The sequence below is a fragment of the Cetorhinus maximus genome, chromosome 11, assembly GCF_964194155.1.
Source record: "Cetorhinus maximus chromosome 11, sCetMax3.hap1.1, whole genome shotgun sequence".
In the NCBI taxonomy this organism is placed as follows: Eukaryota; Metazoa; Chordata; class Chondrichthyes; order Lamniformes; family Cetorhinidae; genus Cetorhinus; species Cetorhinus maximus.
Window position 1 is genome coordinate 8,563,325 of NC_135889.1, and position 17,817 is coordinate 8,581,141.

General features: G+C 40.7%; 1 protein-coding gene across 1 annotated transcript in view; it reads left to right on the plus strand.

Moving 5' to 3' along the window:
* Positions 1-17,817, plus strand: part of LOC144686374 (double-stranded RNA-specific editase 1-like) — a 309,081-nt gene that overhangs the window by 98,845 nt on the left and 192,419 nt on the right. Inside the window, exon 2 of the mRNA XM_078551506.1 lies at positions 5,954-5,998. Within this exon, the coding sequence (XP_078407632.1) occupies positions 5,954-5,998 (45 nt within the window). The remainder of the gene's footprint in view (positions 1-5,953; positions 5,999-17,817) is intronic.

The window sequence follows — 17,817 nt, forward strand, 5'->3', positions numbered from 1 at the left end:
GGGTATGTGGAACATTCCTTGTTCCAGTCCTACTCAGGCCCCCTCCCACAACTCTTTCTCCGGTACATTGATGACTGCTTCGGTGCAGCTTCATGCTCTCGCCTGGATCTGGAAAAATTTATTGATTTTGCTTCCAATTTCCACCTCACCATCAGTTTCACGTGGCCCATCACTGACACTTCCCTTCCCTTCCTTGACCTCTCAGTCTCAATTTCTGGTGATAGACTGTCCACCAATATTCATTACAAGCATACCGACTCCCACAGCTACCTCGACTACAGCTCCTCACACCCCGCTTCCTGTAAGGACTCCATCGCATTCTCTCAGTTCCTTTACGTCCGTCGCATCTATTCTGATGATGCCACTTTCCAAAACAGTTCCTCTGACATGTTTTCCTTCTTCCTTAACCGAGGTTTTGCACCCACGGTGGTTGACAGGGCCCTCAACTGTGTCCCGCGCATCCGCCTTCACACCTTCCTCTCCCTCCCAGAACCATGATAGGGTCCCCCTTGTCCTCACTTATCACCCCACCAGCCTCCGCGTTCAAAGGTTCATCCTCCGCCATTTCCGCCAACTCCAGCATGATGCCACCACCAAACACATCTTCCCTTCACCCCTGCCGGCGGCTTTCCGCAGGGATTGTTCCCTCCGGGACACCCTGGTCCACTCCTCCGTCACCCCCTACATCTCAACCCCCTCCCACGGAACCTTCGTATGCAACCGCAGAAGGTGCAACACCTGCCCCTTTACTTCCCCCCTCCTCACTGTCCAAGGGCCCAAACACTCCTTTCAAGTGAAGCAGCACTTCACTTGCACTTCCCTCAATTTAGTCTACTGCATTCACTGCTCCCAATGCGGTCTCCTCTACATTGGAGAGACCAAACGCAGACTGGGTGACCGCTTTGCAGAACACCTTCGATCTGTCCGCAAGCATGACCCAGACCACCCTGTCGCTTGCCATTTCAACACACCACCCCGCTCTCATGCCCACATGTCCATCCCTGGCCTGCTGCAATGTTCCAGTGAAGCTCATCGCAAACTGGAGGAACAACACCTCACCTTCCGTCTAGGCACTTTACAGTCTTTATGGACTTAATATTGAGTTCAACAATTTCAGATGATTAATTCTCTCCTCTATCTCCACCCCCTTTCCGATCTCCCCCCCCCCCCCCCCCCTTTTCCAATAATTTATAATTTTTTTACAAATATATTTTTCTTTTCCCACTTATTTTTAAATTTATTTCGATCTATTGTTTCATCTCCACCTTTTGGTCCATTTCAATCCCTTCCCCCACCCCACCCCCACTAGGGCTATCTGCCACTAGCTTGTCCTGCTTGCTGCCCTTAATGTCACCAATAGCACATTCCTTAGATAATATCACCACCATCAACATCCCTTTGTCCTTTTGTCTATTGACATCTTTGGCAATCTCTTCTTTGCTTCCACCTATCATTGGCCCCCTATCCAGCTCCACCTGCCCCACTCCCCTCTACCAGCTTACATTTCACCTCATTTCTATATTTCCTTAGTTCTGTTGAAGAGTCATACGGACTCGAAACGTCAACTGTGTTCCTCTCTGCAGCTGCTGTCAGACCTGCTGAGTTTTTCCAGGTATTTTTGTTTTTGTTTCGGATTTCCAGCATCCGCAGTATTTTGCTTTTATCATGCTTTGCATCTTGGTAGTCAACTCTGTTAAACGTTGGTGTGAATCAGGAGCCCTACTCTGGCATGGCAGTCTTTGCTGCATTTGCTGCTTGAGAAGGTGCATGATTCACTGACCTCGGTTTTTTCTGGGCATCTTCTTGGCCACTGAGCCTTTCGTTTCTGCTCGCCCCTTGCACTGCCCTTCCAAACAGTCAGCCTCCAGAGGCCATGGCTGTTGGTGACCATCTCCCAGTTGTCAGTGTCAGCTTCCACCATGTTTATATTGCATCTTGCAAGTTTCCTTCTAGCGGAGGTCTGGACGCCCAGGAGGTTGTGACCGTGGCCAGTTCACCATACGGGTGGTCTTTGGGTGTACAACCATCATCCATCTGATGAATGTAGTCGAGCCAGTCCAGGTGGCATTGACTTAGCAATGAAGGAATGATGATGGAATGAGCAACCTGACATTGTCCTGCCAAGAGATGCTGAGGATACATGTGAGACAGCAAAGTTGGAAACTGTTCAGCCTTTTCTCCTGCTTAGTCCTTGCATAGGCAGTAAATATTGATTCTGTTAGCAACATCCATATTCAAGAACAAATATAAAAAGATAAAATAAAGAGAAAATTTGAGGTAAACATGCAGCTAACTGCATGTAACATTTTCATTAGCTGTGAATGATTCTTTCTCTGTTACAGCATATATTTGAAGTATCACAAAATAAGACAGTAAGTTTTTAGCTTTATTGTATGTGAAATAATTGAAGTACAGTAGTGGTAGCAATGTGCTATCCGGTTTAACCATCATGATGGTAGCTTCATGACTTGCTTTGCCACTTGTAACGTTATCTGATCTTTCTTTCTACTGAGTTAAATTGGGGTACTTCTCAGAGTATCGTTACTTTGTGCTGAATATGTTTGTAAGCGTGATTCACTTGGTGAAGCTGTGGGATCAGGCTGTCCAGTTGTCACAGCTGCCACAGCCTTGGGTGTGGTATCTTGTAACCTAAATCATGCCTTAACATGCCTTTATGTTGTATGTTGGTCTTTGTGCTTGAGAGCTGTATTGAAGAATACAAAGTTCCTCCTTGTTCTGTGTTAAGGACTGGGGGTTTGCATTTACCTTGCCAGATGAGTTTGCAATGGGCATCGTTCCTAAGCCCATCTGCACCACCTTGTGGTTACTTTGAGATATGATCTTGTGATAAATTATGACTTTCTCCTTTTGTATTGGGGAATGCCCTCGCAGGTGGTTGTCTGCCTCCAGCGCTGTACCAGAAACCTATGCAGTTTTTCTAAATATCTCTTTCCTGTCGTAAGCAATGTATGTTCTTAACATTGACTTGTTCTGAATAATTAATTAATGACAGTGTCACTTTGTCTTTGTATTTTCCAATTACTTGCAAATCTGGATGTTAGGAAACCATTATGGTAAATATCTTGACAGGATTATGTTCATGTATTTCAGCTGATGATGCTCTCCTTTGGCATTGAGGAACCAGTAGCTCTCTGCTTGGTCCATCATGTTCTGGTTTTTGTCAGCTGGCTTTCTGGTTTTCAAGTCTCAATTCTTCATACCTGAGGCTTAAAAAGATCTTCTGTTAGTGAGACTTGCTCTAAGATATGATGCTTGCAGCAGAGCCAGCTTCTGCTTGTAGAGATGGCCAACATGTGGGCAGTTCAGTAAATATTAGAAATATCGCAGTAGGTCCAAAAGCAAATCATCGTACCCCTCTGTACATCAGCAGCATTTCTGCTGTGGAAATGCAGCATTCTGGATCACGTGTCCTGCCTGTGTTTGCAACACTTTTTCATGTTAAATGCAACAAAAATAACATGGGTGCACTCTATTCATGGCTGACTTATGGGTGAATATGTTATTGGAAAAAGCTTTTTTTTTCTCCTGTTTTTCTTCCTCCTCATTTTCAGTGCAGAAATTTGGGCATCGTTTTAGCTGGATGAACAACATCTTGGGCGTAGTTGCCAGCTGAATTATTTTAGAGTAGTCAAAAATTGGTTTAAATGAAGGTTGCAATGTGTATTTTCTCTTGGCTTGGACATTTAAAACCTGCTTGTAGAATTAGTGATAATCAAGAATAATTAAACAAACCATATAACAGTGACTACCTGTGAAAACTGCTTTGTAAAACTTTTTCGCGGGATGTGGGCGTCACTGGCTGGGCCAGCATTTATTGCCCGTCCCTAGTTGCCCTTGAGAAGGTGATGGTGAGCTGCCTTCTTTAACCGCCGCGGTCCCTGTGGTGTAGGTACACCCACAGTGCTGTTGGGGAGGGAGTTCCAGGATTTTGACCCAGTGAAGGAACAGTGATAAATCATTGGCTGCAAACACTTTGGTCCATCCTGAGTTTGTGAAAGTCATCAATACAGGCGAGTTCTTTTTTTCTAACCTAATATTTCTAATCCCAGTTTTTTTTCCGTTTTAAATAAAATCTTAATTAGAAAGTTAAAATTTTGTTTGTTACATCTTCAGTTTGATGCAGTGGTTTCAGAATTGTAGTATAAAACTAGCCTAACTTTGATATTGAATCTACATTGATTGCAAAGATAATTGTTTCTTTCGTTTTCTCCGTAGAGTTCTTGGAAGGTACACTTTTATTATAAAATGTATTTTGAAAAATGCAAAGAAAGGGTAGTTCTCAAGGGTTCACCTCAATGTGTGTTATGTTGTGCTAAGGGTTATCTTTGATCATCAAGATTGTCCTGGAATAATTGATTTTGGCAGAGGAGAGTAAAGCCTTGAAATCCAGCTATAGTCTTAGTGATGGATGGTTAAACCAGTTGTGTGTCGGAACTATTCGAGTTTGTGCCTCTTGAGAACTCCTTTGGCTCAGCGTCTGGTATTCCTCTGTGCAGTGCCCTGAGATTATTTTTTTTCTTTTTTTGAAGCCCTTGCATTCATGTAAGTTGTCCTTGCCATATTGACTTCATTCCCTCTTTCTTTCTTTTTGTCTGTAATATTGCAAGTCTCTGCTTGCCCGTGCCTTTGTCAGCTGCAAAAATGATTATTCTAATGCTAGCCCCTCCTAAACTTCAGTAGCTGAAAGTTATTGTTTCTTTGTTTTTCTGTCTGTAAGGCTCCCAAGGCTAAATGTTCATGTTTTCCTGTTATTCAGGAAACTGCGTTGACACAAGGGCAGTTCTGCTGGGGCATATTATCAGATATCCAGTATTTGGTGCTTTCCAGTTTACCGCTTCCTATGCTCAGCACAGCATCCCCTCCCATGCCGAATGCTTAAGTGAGGAGTATTACATTTTGTGTAGCATGATTGCTATTGCTTTGGGGGCTCTAGGTCTGAGACTTTCACAATTCATATATCGAGGGGCGTGGAGGAAAGAAGTACTAGGGGTCAGCATATACTGCATTCTATGCACGGAAAGCACCCTTCTATGGTTTATGAAGAAACTTTCTTCATTTCTTGTAAGCTGTGTTTCTTTAAGCATTGATGAATGTTGTTAGCTTGTGTGATTTGACCATTTCCTTCTTTTCACTGAAACATTTTCTAATGTGATGAATAGTATACAGACACATTATTTAAAGCAGTAAATAACAAACTCCTCCTTCTGCTGCTAATTTGTTTCACATAGTTGGGAGTTAATGACCAGATGTTTACAACTGCATCATGATTCAAGAGGAAGATAGGAAAGTGTTAATACTAGGCAGAAAATCGTGTCATTCATTGTTGTTGCTGCAGTGCAGTATTCATTCCAGTACTGGGAACTGTTTTCGGGAATGTATATGGTCTTGAACTTGATTCTATGAGTGCATTCTTCATCGCTTGCTCTGGTTTCATCGGTACTTACATGTGTTTCGATGTGCATACTGTCCACCATTGGTGGGCATGCCTTCAGCTGCCTTGGCCTAAGTTCTGGACTTTCCTCCTGAAAGCTTTCCTATGTGGTTCAGTGTCAAATTTTGCTTTATAATACTTCTGTGGAGTGCCTTGGGAAGTTGTTACGTTATAAATACATATATAAATACAAGTTCTTGTTCTTGGGTTTTGTTGTAAACAGAAAAATTGCATTTAGTTGCACACAGCTTTAATCAAGGCAACTTTGCACTGCTAATTTGAGCAAGGTTGCTGCTTCCTTCTGTAGGCCTATCAAGTCTGTCTTATATAGATTGTAACTCATTTTTATTTTTCAAATTGGAGTTCATGTATCTTACTCTAGAAAATAAATTCACCTCCTTGTATTCAAATTGGTTTGCATTCTAAATCCAAGCCTAAAATACCTTTGTTGCAGCTTCTGTTCTTCAAATATGTAACTACATATATTCTCCTTTTTTGCAGATTGTTGGACGCAAGATATGTTTGGAAAGAAATGGGAACAAGCAGGTATTTCAAAATAATTAATACTTAAGAACTGGCATCTGAAAAGCATCAGCTGAATAGGTATTTTGGGAGGAATTGTGCAATGCTGTGGTGATAAGTCATCACTCTTGGCCCTTTTTGCACTATTCTGTTGCAGTACTTGAAAGTCCTTTTATAATACAGTATTTTATTGCTCAGTTGTGTTTTATTGATACCTTTGTCAATCTTGATTCCCTTTTGAATCTGACAATGGGGTGCTATGCAGGAGCTAATCCTGGATAATTACTTCAAATAAATCATTGTAATGAACACCAAGGACTCTGCAATAATTCATCTATAATTCTTAACTGGTAAAAATGTCATGGCATCTCGGCTGGCTAAATTAAGTGAACAGACAACAACCTGATCAAGAATATGAGGGTTCACAATGTGGAGGAGAGTTGATTATGAAAAGATGACTTCACCAGGAAGGTGCTGTTCATCTTCAAATGTTAAAAGTGTTAAAAAGGGAGATCATTATTCCAGGGTGAGCAAGTTATCAGACAGGATTTGACACCGAGCCACATGGGAGGTTTTGGGGCAGCCAACCAGGGGTTTGATTGAAGAGTTAGGTTTTGAGGGACATCTTGAAGGAGTGTTATGGCATGGTGGATGGTAAATGCCGAGCTGCTCAAATCCACCACAACTGTTTTGCAATTTGCAATTTATTTTGAGATGCTTGCCTTGAATTCAGCAGTAATGAGTCCATGGAGACTTAGAGGTTTTTTAAAAAGCTAAATTAAACATATTTATTAATAAAAGAAAAGATTTTAAGTACACTGTGTGGCTTAGCCTCTTATGGCTAGATGTAACACCTTACCGTTTCTTTGAAATTCACTACTCTGGTTTATCTGAAAATGCAAATGTTCCTCACACCTCACATTCTAAAGCTTCAACCATATTTACGAATTTCAAACCTAGCTTCCCTTTTGATAACTCAAAATCTCCAAACCAGCTGCCTCCAATTCAATTAAATCCCACACGTGCACACCTACACACAGAGAAACTGATCCAAACCCCACTATTAACCCACTTTTACAATAAATCACAATATTATGAAAATTATTGTATTTTCATGACAGGAGAGTGATGGAGGGATTTGAGCAGGGAGACTTAAGATCATTAACCAAAGAACCAGAGGGGAAGCGGAGAATTCTTCAAAGACAGCGAATTGTTATGATCTGGAATGCACAGCCTGAAAAGTTGTGGATAAAGCCGGTTGATTCAGTAATAACTTTCGAAAGGGGAATTGGATAAATGCTTGAGAGAAGTTAACATTTGTAAGGCTACAAGAAAAGAGCAGGAGGAGTGGGATAAATTTGATAGCTCTTTGAAAGAGCTGCACTGGTATGATAGGCTGAATGGCCTCCTGTGTTGTAAGATTCAGTGATTCTACAGCCTCATTCTTTCTGCTGCCCCCTGTTTCAGAAGTTTCAGTGACTGCCCTTGCAGGTTTGATTTACTTCTGGCTTTAGTTTAGAGCCAGGCACATCAGGAGAGAAATTGGGAAACACTTCTTTTTAAACCTGAGATTGCTAGCCAAGGCATTAGGGATATGGAGCCAAGGATAGGAGTTAAGGTAAAGGTCAATCATTATCTTATTGAACAATGGAACAGGCTTGAGGGGCTGAATAGCCTACTCCTGTCCCCTGTTCCTATGGTTTCCTGTTGCTGCCCAATGCATGTAGATCTCTTATGGGCAATTCTTTTCATCCATTAAGTAATGATCAATACCCTTCTCATTAACTGTTTATTATACTTCTGAATGCATCTTGCAAGGCAGAGTAACACAACTCCCGTTCCTTGCACTTTCCAGAATTCTCCTGTCTTCTCTTCCTCCTTTATCCCGCTCCCTCCAGTTAGGCCTAACTGAATTCCTTCCCAATGTCTCCAAACCCCGGGCCACTGGCAACACCACTGACCTACTTGATTCCACACAACTGCTACAAAGTAGTTTCTAATATTCATAACTTGAAAGTCATTTTATGTCCTGGGCTTCGAAAAGGTGAGAGGTGAAATTAACTTGTACTTTGAGCATTAACTGAGTATACTAATTTCCTCAGTCAAATGTGTACGTAATCATTAGGATTGAGCCCAAAAATAGTACCGACACTCATACATCATTCAGTTTGACTGCTCTGTGTAAATCAGTGGCCTTAGGATACATAGCATCAAACATAAACTTCTGAATAACTTCAAGCAGCATCATTGGAGAGCTGCTCATGTAGTAATAACTAAACAATTGAGTAGTATGCTCAAGGTTCACTGCCGCTTAGACATTCAGTGAGGTACAAGTTTATTTTACCAAATGATGTTCTCGTTCCATAAAGTTTGAGCTATATTAGCTTTTATCTCTGATAATGCTACATGGAAAAATTACGATGTTATAATCTCTTAGTAAAGGAACGGATGTATTGTGGCTTGATGGCCCTTATTGAGAATACAAGAGCTCAATCTTTTGGACCCTAACAGGATAATTATATCAAATTAGCCAAGACCCGCAGAACATATTGTGATGAAAGTAGTATTTTTATCGCAACTGTATTTTAAATCCTCATCCCATGTCATTCCATCCTTCCCATGCCATCTGTCTCATGCCATACCTATCGTGTTTCTTTCATCCTTATCATAACATGCCCATGCCATTTCCATCTCACCTCTTAAGAACATAAGAAATAGGAGCAGGAATAGGCCATTCAGTCCTTTGAGCCCACTTCACTATTCAATGTGATCATGGCTTATCTTCAACTTAACATCATTTTCCTGCACCATCTCTGTATCTATTGATGTTTTTAATATTTAGAAGCCTTGAACATGCTCGTTGACTGAGCCTCCACAGCCCTCTCTGGCATGGAGTTCCAAAGATTCACCACCCTCTGAGTAAAGAAATTCCTTCTCATCTCAATTCTAAATGGCCTGTCCTGCATTCTGAGACTGTATCCTCTGCTTCTAGATACCCCAGCCAGGGTAAAACATCCTTCCTGCATCTACCCTGTTGGGCCCTGTAAGAATTTTGTATGTTTGAATGCTAAACTTCAGAGAATAAAGGCACAGTCTATTTAATCATTTCTCATGGGACAATCCCTCCATTCCAGGAATTAGTTTAGAGAACTTTCATTACGCTCCCACTATGACAAGTATATCTTTCCTTGGGTAAGAAGACCAAAACTGCGCACACTACTCCAGGTGTGGTCTCACCAAGGCTTTAAATAATTGCAGTAAGACATCTTTACTCCTATACTCAAATTCTCTTGAAATAAAAGCCAACCCATTTGCCCCCTTAATTGCTTGGTGTACCTGCATGTTAGCTTTCAGTGACTTGTGAACAAGGACACCAGAGTCCCTTTTGAAGTTCAACTTCAAGCTGCTCATCATTTAAGAAATACTTTGCCATTCTGTTCTTTCTACCAAAGTGGGTAACTTCATATTCCTCCATGTTGTATTCAAAATTTTTGCCCACTAGCTTAGCCTCTTCAAATCTCCTTGAAGCGTCTTTACATCCTCCCCACAACTCTCACTTCCTAATTTTGTGTCATCTGCAAACTTGGAAATATTATCTTTATCAGTGATTTGAGTGTGGGGATTATAGATTGTGAATAGCTGATCCTTTTGGTACCCTACTAGTCACAGCCTGCCAACCTGAAAATGACCCGTTTATTCCCACCTTGTTTTCTGTCTGTTAACCAGTTCTCAATCCATCCCAGTGTCTCCCCCTCCAATTCCATGATCTCTGCCTTTCTTTCCCAACCTCTTGTGTTGGACCTTGTCAAAAGCTTTCTGAAAATCTAAATATGTCACACCCACCAGTTTCCCCCATATCTATTCTGCTAGCTAAATCCTCAAAAAAAACTCCAACAGGTTTGTTAAACATGATTTCCCTTGTATAGATCCATGTTGACTCTGCCCAATCCTACCATTATTTTCTAACTGTCCTGTTATCACATCCGTTATTATAGATTCTAGCTTTTTCCCTACTACTATTCTTCCTATTCCATCCCCATCCTCCATTTCATCCTCCCATTGAATCCCCCCCCCATCCCATTTTGTGTGGTCTCCCTCTGCCCCCTCCTCACTTGACCGTATCCTGGCTAGAGAGTGTCGGCACCTCGCCTGGCTGTACCCCAGGAGAGAAAGAGGCCTTGCCTGACCATAAACCAAAGAGAGAGAGAGAGAGAGAGAGAGAGATGGACAGTACCACTCCTTATATAACCGAAAATAAGACATGGTAACTCACTTGCGCATGCCCCAGGGAGCTTACCTTCTGCCGTTTCTTTTCTCGCAGTTAGCAAGCCATGCCGTGAAACAAAAATTTTGAATACTTTTGTTACAAATCCCATCCCACTTAAAAGATTTCATTTCTATCTCTCACCTCTGTACCAATCGAAAATAGCACCGATAACTAAACCCCCAGCACTACCCAAAAAATAAATCCACTAACAGACGCACCCCTTGTAATATTTCATTGTAGTATTAATGTGCCAAGTGTACTGAATGTTACAATTTTTGATCCATTTAACATATGTCACATAAAATAAAGTGGGTAGGATCTAATCAGCAGATCCACCCCTTTAAGCTGACCAATTATAACAGTGCGGATGAAAACTGTATTATAGATTTTGGATTTGTGGCTTGTGCCAGAAAAAGCAATCGAACAGTTGCCATATTATGACACCAGATGGTGCTCTAATTCAACACCACAACATTGTGAAATCAAAACAAAATGCTGGGAAAACTCAGCAGGGTCTGGCAGCATTTGTGGAGGGAGAAAGTGTTAATGTTTTAGGTTGATGACCTTTTATTAGAACCCACAGCATTGTGCCACTACGGAGTACACTTCTGAATGGATGACTACTGGGATTTCCTGACCACTCAAATTTGCTAATCTGACTACAGTGAAATTTTCAAATTAAGGACCAGAAACTTGCATACCACATAAATCAGGATATAAATGTGCTAGTCAAGCCCAATGACTGATTATAAAATTAAAATAGGAAATGCTGGAAATAGCAGGCCAGGCAAGCATCTGTGGAAAGAGAAACAAGAGTTGATATTTATAAGTAAGTACAGAGCTGGGGAGGAAAGAACAAAAGGGAAGGCCTGTGATAGACAGATTGGAGGGCATTTAATGACGAATGGTATGATGATGCAAGGCAAAATGAGGTGGTAATGGGTCACGTTAAGAAACTAAAGATGGAGCTAGAGGAGCTGTAAAGGGCAGCAGCAGAATCTTTGCCTTTCCCTGCTTTCCAAAAGACATGGGAGTCGTGGTTTGTTCTTCAACCCACGCCACCCCCCGAATCTTCACCAAAACAATACTCTGCTTGAATAAGGTAGAGGAAATTGATTTATAAATATGGCAATTTTAAAGCCAGTTACATATGTATGCATGAATGTGTACCTTTCTGGATCCACAAGATAGCTGGGAGGAGTACAAGTGGCGTGAAGAAGCGTTGGAAAGTTATGTTTTCCATAAGGCCTGGCTGTTTTTTCTATACTGATCACTGAGTAGTTATCGGTAAGACTCATCAGTCCTGTGCATGAGCATCCATTTTGGGACTGTGCATGCACGCCTGGTCTGTCACACCTGTATGTGCCAAGATTCTGGAGAGAAAACTGGAAGTGAGGCCTGCTGAAGCATGTTGCCTTGCTGAGCCCCAAGCTGCCTTACTTGATATACCTGAAGCTGCTTGCTGCTGGCCTTGCCAAGAACCTGTGGCCTGAAACCTGTGGAGCCTAAAGCCTAATGTCGCTGTGGTGCTGATGGTCTCTGACGTTGCTTGCTGCATCAACCTTGGCACCTTTGGCTTTGTTTTTTTGCTAACCTTAATAGTAATTTGTAATGTTGTCGATTGCTTCTTTAATTGTTAACTTCAATAATAATCCATAGTAGTGTTGCTAGAAATCTGTTTTTGCGCTTAACATGTGGATTGATTGCTGCTTCAATCACAATCGCTCTGTGTTAACTTTAATAATAATCCATGGTAGCTACTGATACAGTTGGTGAGTTTTTTGCTTGACCAATTTGTAGGACTACACATGAGTCAGTTGTAGATTGATTGCTGCATTAATCATAGTGATTCGTGGCTTCCTAATAGTGACACTACTGATGTGTCAGCCTGCATTTTGTGCTCAAGTCGCTGCAGTGGGACCTGAGTCCATAACCACCTGACTCAGACATACGTATTAAAAAAACTACCCTAATTTGTACTAGAAATTCCATAGGGCTTTTTTGTGACTACCGTGGATAGATCACAGGAACTGTGTAGATAACCTTCTGTATTTGAGGAGGACACAATTCAAGGGGCCAGTCAATAAAGAGATGATATCAACATTAGAAGGAAAGTCTGGTGGTGGGAAGGTTGCTTTGAACTGTGGTTTTGGATCTGATTGATTTGGAAGGGAATACAATTATTTTGTTACAGTCTCCTCCATCCTATCTTGACATACGCTGTCAAGACCAAATGAATGTTACTGATTACACTGGAGTCTTGGCACTAGTCTTTATCCCCTATTGTCTCCTTTCAAAAAATGTGGTGATGCAGCAGTCATAACAAGCTGATGAAGCTCCAGTTTCCTGCACAATGATGCATTGGAATAACCAATAAGGCTGAGAATGTTACATGGAGCTGCTCCAATACTTGGCTGTTATCCAGTATCTGAACCATACCAAGCAGGAAGGGACCAATTTCTCTGCTGAGCTAGTAAGGTTATAACAATTGGCCTCCGTTTAGGAAGGAAAGAATTTGATTGGGTTCCCATTCTTGATCACTATCCAGAAACCTGTGCTAGAACTGCTGGTGAACACCTGGTAAAGAGAGGAGCAGGTGGTTGAGAGTCACTTCCTTCAGGAGGATAGAAAAATGGATGAGGAAAAACAAAAGTCACTTAAAAGCTGTTCGGGTGATTAATAGTCATGGATTGGTGCGTGAATTCTCTGCATAGTTTGTGTTGTATACTGCTTGCTTATTCTCTGCCCCCTTGGAGAGCAGTGCAGTAAAGAGAAAGCTTGAGATATAATTACTGCTAATTCTCCCAGCTTCTGTTCAGTAAACGTACAGTGGTAAACGAATCTGTTGCTAGTAATGTTGCAATTATAATGGTGGTAATGATTTAAGTTTAATTACTGGTTAAAGTATGCAAAAATGCAGAGGACAGATTATTATTTACATTCCTTTCTTACTCTGGTTGATTGAACAAGCAATTTACAATGTGAAAACAAACCTGTATTTTGTGAAGAAGGTTTTGTGGTGCTATTTAACATCAATGACACTTCATAGGATACTTGAAGCAAGTCACGCATAACACAAGGGGCACCTAATTATATTCTGTTGTGGTACTTGGAATAAATTTTATGCATTTTTGTGTACTTAGAATGTCAGTTACTTTTTAAAAAAAAATGCCTTCCACTCAGTTCCAGTCTTTTTGTCAACACTGGCAGCTGTCGAATCCATTAGAACAAAGATGTAATCAGCTACTGAGAAACCCTTAAACTAACTATAATTAAGGAATAAGTATATTGTGCTTAGTTAACTTGTGAAGTAAGCTGCATAGTGATTTGTTGGAAATTGGGAGATATAAACGTTCAGGTCGGGAGATTTAATTTGTTTATAATTGCTTTTCCCCCCTGTGAAAAAGTGTTTATAGGCTCCTCATGTTCTGGAATGCACCTTTCTTATATCTCAGGATGGCTTTTTTGAGTTACAAGGAGCAATACTGAGTTGCTTGCTCAGTCTTGTGCATGAAAATTCTTTCTTTCTAAAGGTTGACCTGCAGCCAGAAATTTACAAGTGGCTGGCAATCATAAGTTTCCCTTAATAACCACAATGAACCTGCAATCAATCTGTTAGGACCTCTTTAGACCACTACAAGGTCTAAGCCTTCAAGTATTGGCCAGGTTAGGAGCTAAAAGTCACAACCATGTTGTGACTCCCAAAATGACCTGTGAGGTATATAAAATCAGGTGCTGCTAATAATACCTATCGTCTACAGTGTTAGCACTGTTTCCATTTAGTGCAGGATTTCCTGGGTGTATGTTAGTATTGGCATGGGACTAGCTGGAAGTGATGCAAACCTGCACTGCAGGCCTACACTGGGTTCAGACCTCCGCTTGCTAATGAACAGAACCAAATGGCATTTTGTAAATATGCCTCTTTGTCACTGACAGCAGAGTCAGTGCTGTGGGGCAATATAACATAGTACAAACAGTTCCAGTTTCTTGTATCTTGGGGTCAGATTTTGCTTCCTTGTGTGCATACCTTCCTTTCTCTTCATGAGTTCATACCTAACTTGTGATAACCTCATAAGTGAGGCCGTTGTATTGTTGATCTCTGGTGCCTTGGAATTAGTGATAAGGGAATGAAGTTTGTTGTCGGACTTCATGCTTCCCACTGATAAACTGGATGGAGGAAATTGTAACTCATCCAGGAGTGGATGTTGGTCACGTGGTCTGATAACACAGAGGCATGAGAAAAATCCACGATTGCTTTTCTTGTAGGAGAAGATTTAATTTACCACGCCAGACATCTTTGTTTTACTTCGGGTCAGTTTCTATGAATTCAAAAGCTTGAGTAAAAGTACTGATGCTGTCTTCCTTTAAAATTTACAATTAAATTAGAGTTGGTGAAATTAAACCCAACAGAGTTATGGGCTGAATCATCTGATTCCTAGCACACTGGACCAACTGTTTCCTGTATTAGGTTGAGCTGTTTTTCTTTCTTGCTGTTTAAAATTTGAGTCAGCCTCTCTTTACTCATCTACTTCATTCTTTGCCTTTGCATCTCAGTGATTCTCACTTCTTAGCTTCCTTTGCAGTTATACAAGCTATTTCTAGTTCATTATTAAAGATATTTGTCTTTTTTTTTCTATGCGGTAAGAACTCTCAGACATTTGACTTGTTGAATTCTTGCCTTTTGTGCATCCCTGTTTTCCTCCTACACACTATTAGCGGCTGTGCCTTCAGCTGCCTAGTCTCTAAGCTCTGAAATTTGCATCCTAAACCATTTTGCTTCTCTAACCTCTCTTACTTTAAAGTGCTCCTTGCAAAATACATCTTTGACCAAGTATTTTGTCACCTGTCCTCATAATTCTTTATTTCGCTAGGTGTCAAACCTGGTTTGATCATGTGGAGCATCTTTGGGCTTTTTACTACACTAAAGACACTGTACAAATACAAGTTGTTTTCTGTTTGTGGATCTTTCTAAGCTCTATGAATCTCATTGTTTGTGAGCCCTTCCTACCTTTACACTAGCTTATTTCAGTGTTTGTGTTTTAGACAGCTGTCAATGGGTATACCTTAACTGCCCATAACTTTTGAGAATGTCCGAGTTACCTGTCAACAATATGCTCAGGATAATGATACAGAAAAGCTTACCTGTGAATTACTTTTAGTTATGAACCATTGTGAGATGTTATTAGAAACTTTGAGAAGTTTGAAGATATTTGGCTTTATTGAAAAAAAAGACAAACAAGCGCAGTCAAAATTATATATTGGAAATATATTTGCAATTAACTCCTTGAGCAGACAAAATCAAACTGTACCCCCTTGTAAAGAACTTCAAAATAGCATTTAATTTCTCTAAATTTTGTATCCCTCTGGGGAACTTGGTGTCCTTTTGGAAATTCTTTTGGCAAGTTGAGTGTAATGTTGGAAAATGTGAACTTATCCACTTTGGCAGGATGAATAGAAAAGCAGCATATTATTTAAATGGAGCGAGGTTGCAGAACTTTGTGGTACGGAGAGATCTGGGAGTCCTGGCGCATGAATCACAAAAGGTTGGGATGCAGATGCAGAAAGTGATCAGGAAGACAAATGGAATGTTGTCATTTATTGCAAGGGGGGAATGGAATATAAAAGTAGGGTTGTTTTGCTACAGTTGTACAGGGTATTGGTGAGACCACATTTGGAGTACTATGTACAGTTTTGGTCTCCTTATTTAAGAAAGGATATAAATGCATTAGAGGCAGTTCAGACAAAGTTCACTCAGTTGATACCTGGGATGACATTATCTTGTGAAGAGAAGTTAGACAGGCTGGGCCTGTATCCATGGGAGTTTAGAAGAATGTGGGGTGATCTTATTGAAACATATAAGATCCTGAGGGGACTGGATAAGTGGATGCTGAAAGGTTGCTTACCCCTGTGGGAAAGAGTAGAACTGGGGGACACAGTTTAAAAATAAGGGATGGCCCATTTAAGATGGAGAAATTTTTTCTGAGGGTTGAGAGTCTTTGGAACTCTCTTCTCCAGGTGGAGGCAGTGTCATTGAATATTTTTAAGGCAGAGGTAGATGAATTCTTGACTCCCTTGTTAGTAAATAATTTATCTTCCTCCGGCTCCCTTGTCAGTCAAAAGCTACCTAGGGTGGGTGGGAATGTAGAATTGAGGCCATAATCAGATCAGCCATGAACTTATTAAATGGAGGAGCAGGCTTGAAGAGGCCGAATGGCTTACTCCTACTCCTGCTCCTAATTTGTATGTTCATTATTGATTGCATGCTACCTGACTCCTGTGTAAGTAGCCGGCCCTTATGTTCCACAAACCTGATTCTTTTTAATGTATAAATAAACAGACCTGTTTAAATGAATTATCAGTAAGTTTTTGCACCTAGTCATTAAACAAAACTGAAGACACAGACGTTTTTATGAAAACCAAAAGAACTCAGCACTTATTCTATCAACTGATTATTCTTCATTCAGTGCAGTTGGTAGCTTCAAGGATAAATATATCCAGCAGAGGGCATTAAAGCATTTCTTTTGAAGTAATGCTTCTGATGAGGTATTACCGTACTGTATTGAGCAGAATTCTGAACAGGTTTTTTTGTTTTTGTTTTGGATTTCCAGCATCCGCAGTTTTTTGCTTTTATCTTAGATGCTGCCAGGCCTGCTGAGTTTTTCCAGGTATTTTTTGTTTTTGTTTTAGAATTCTGAACAAGCCTGTTCTCCTCCGTTCACTCTTCACATTAGTTGGAACAGAATGTTACTTGTGACATGGAACATATTGCAATAGTATATAGCCAAGAGTATCTGGATTAATTGGGCAAATGACCATGGCATGGTAGATGGATTTAATGTAGGTAAACAAAAGGCAATCTATCTTGGAACAAGGAGCAGCAAATTACTGCAGATGATGAAAGACGTCAGCAAAGGATTTGATAAAATTATTGAAAATTGAAGAGTTTTCTGGTCAGAGCAAGGCTTATTAAAATATTGGGATACTTCTAAAAGGCAGTTGCCTCTAACTTTGAATAGTTATTGCAATTTTGAACATATTGATTTCAAAGGAACATTGATACCCCAGAAAGGGCTCAGGAATAATGAGGATGATTCCAGTCTTAAATTGTGAGGCAAGTCTGTTGTGCTACACTTGTTTGCACTGGGGAAGAAGCACTAGTCTTCCAGGTCTTTAGAAGGCCACGACAAATAGATGATAGTAGATCTAAAAAGGTGTGAGTAAGCTATCTGACTTGATTGTGAGTGCAGAACAAGTAGAGAAAATTAGCCAGTAAAGGATATGTGGACCAGATTCTGAACAAAAGTAATTAACGTTGATTAAACTGAATAAACATAATGGGATGATTGTAAGCTATAGGGATAGGAGGTCAGTGAGATGACAGTAATGGTTTTCACGCTGCTAGGAGCTTGGGAGGAGGGAAAAATCCTGGAAAGTGGTGAGTAGGAGAGATTGGGGAATGTAAAAATATTCGGGAACATGTGCTTGGTTGCCTTGCAGGCTTTTAAAGCAGAAACTAAATAGGTCATTTGGAGTCTGATACAGGATCCATTGTAGAAGAAGTGAACTTCAAGAATTG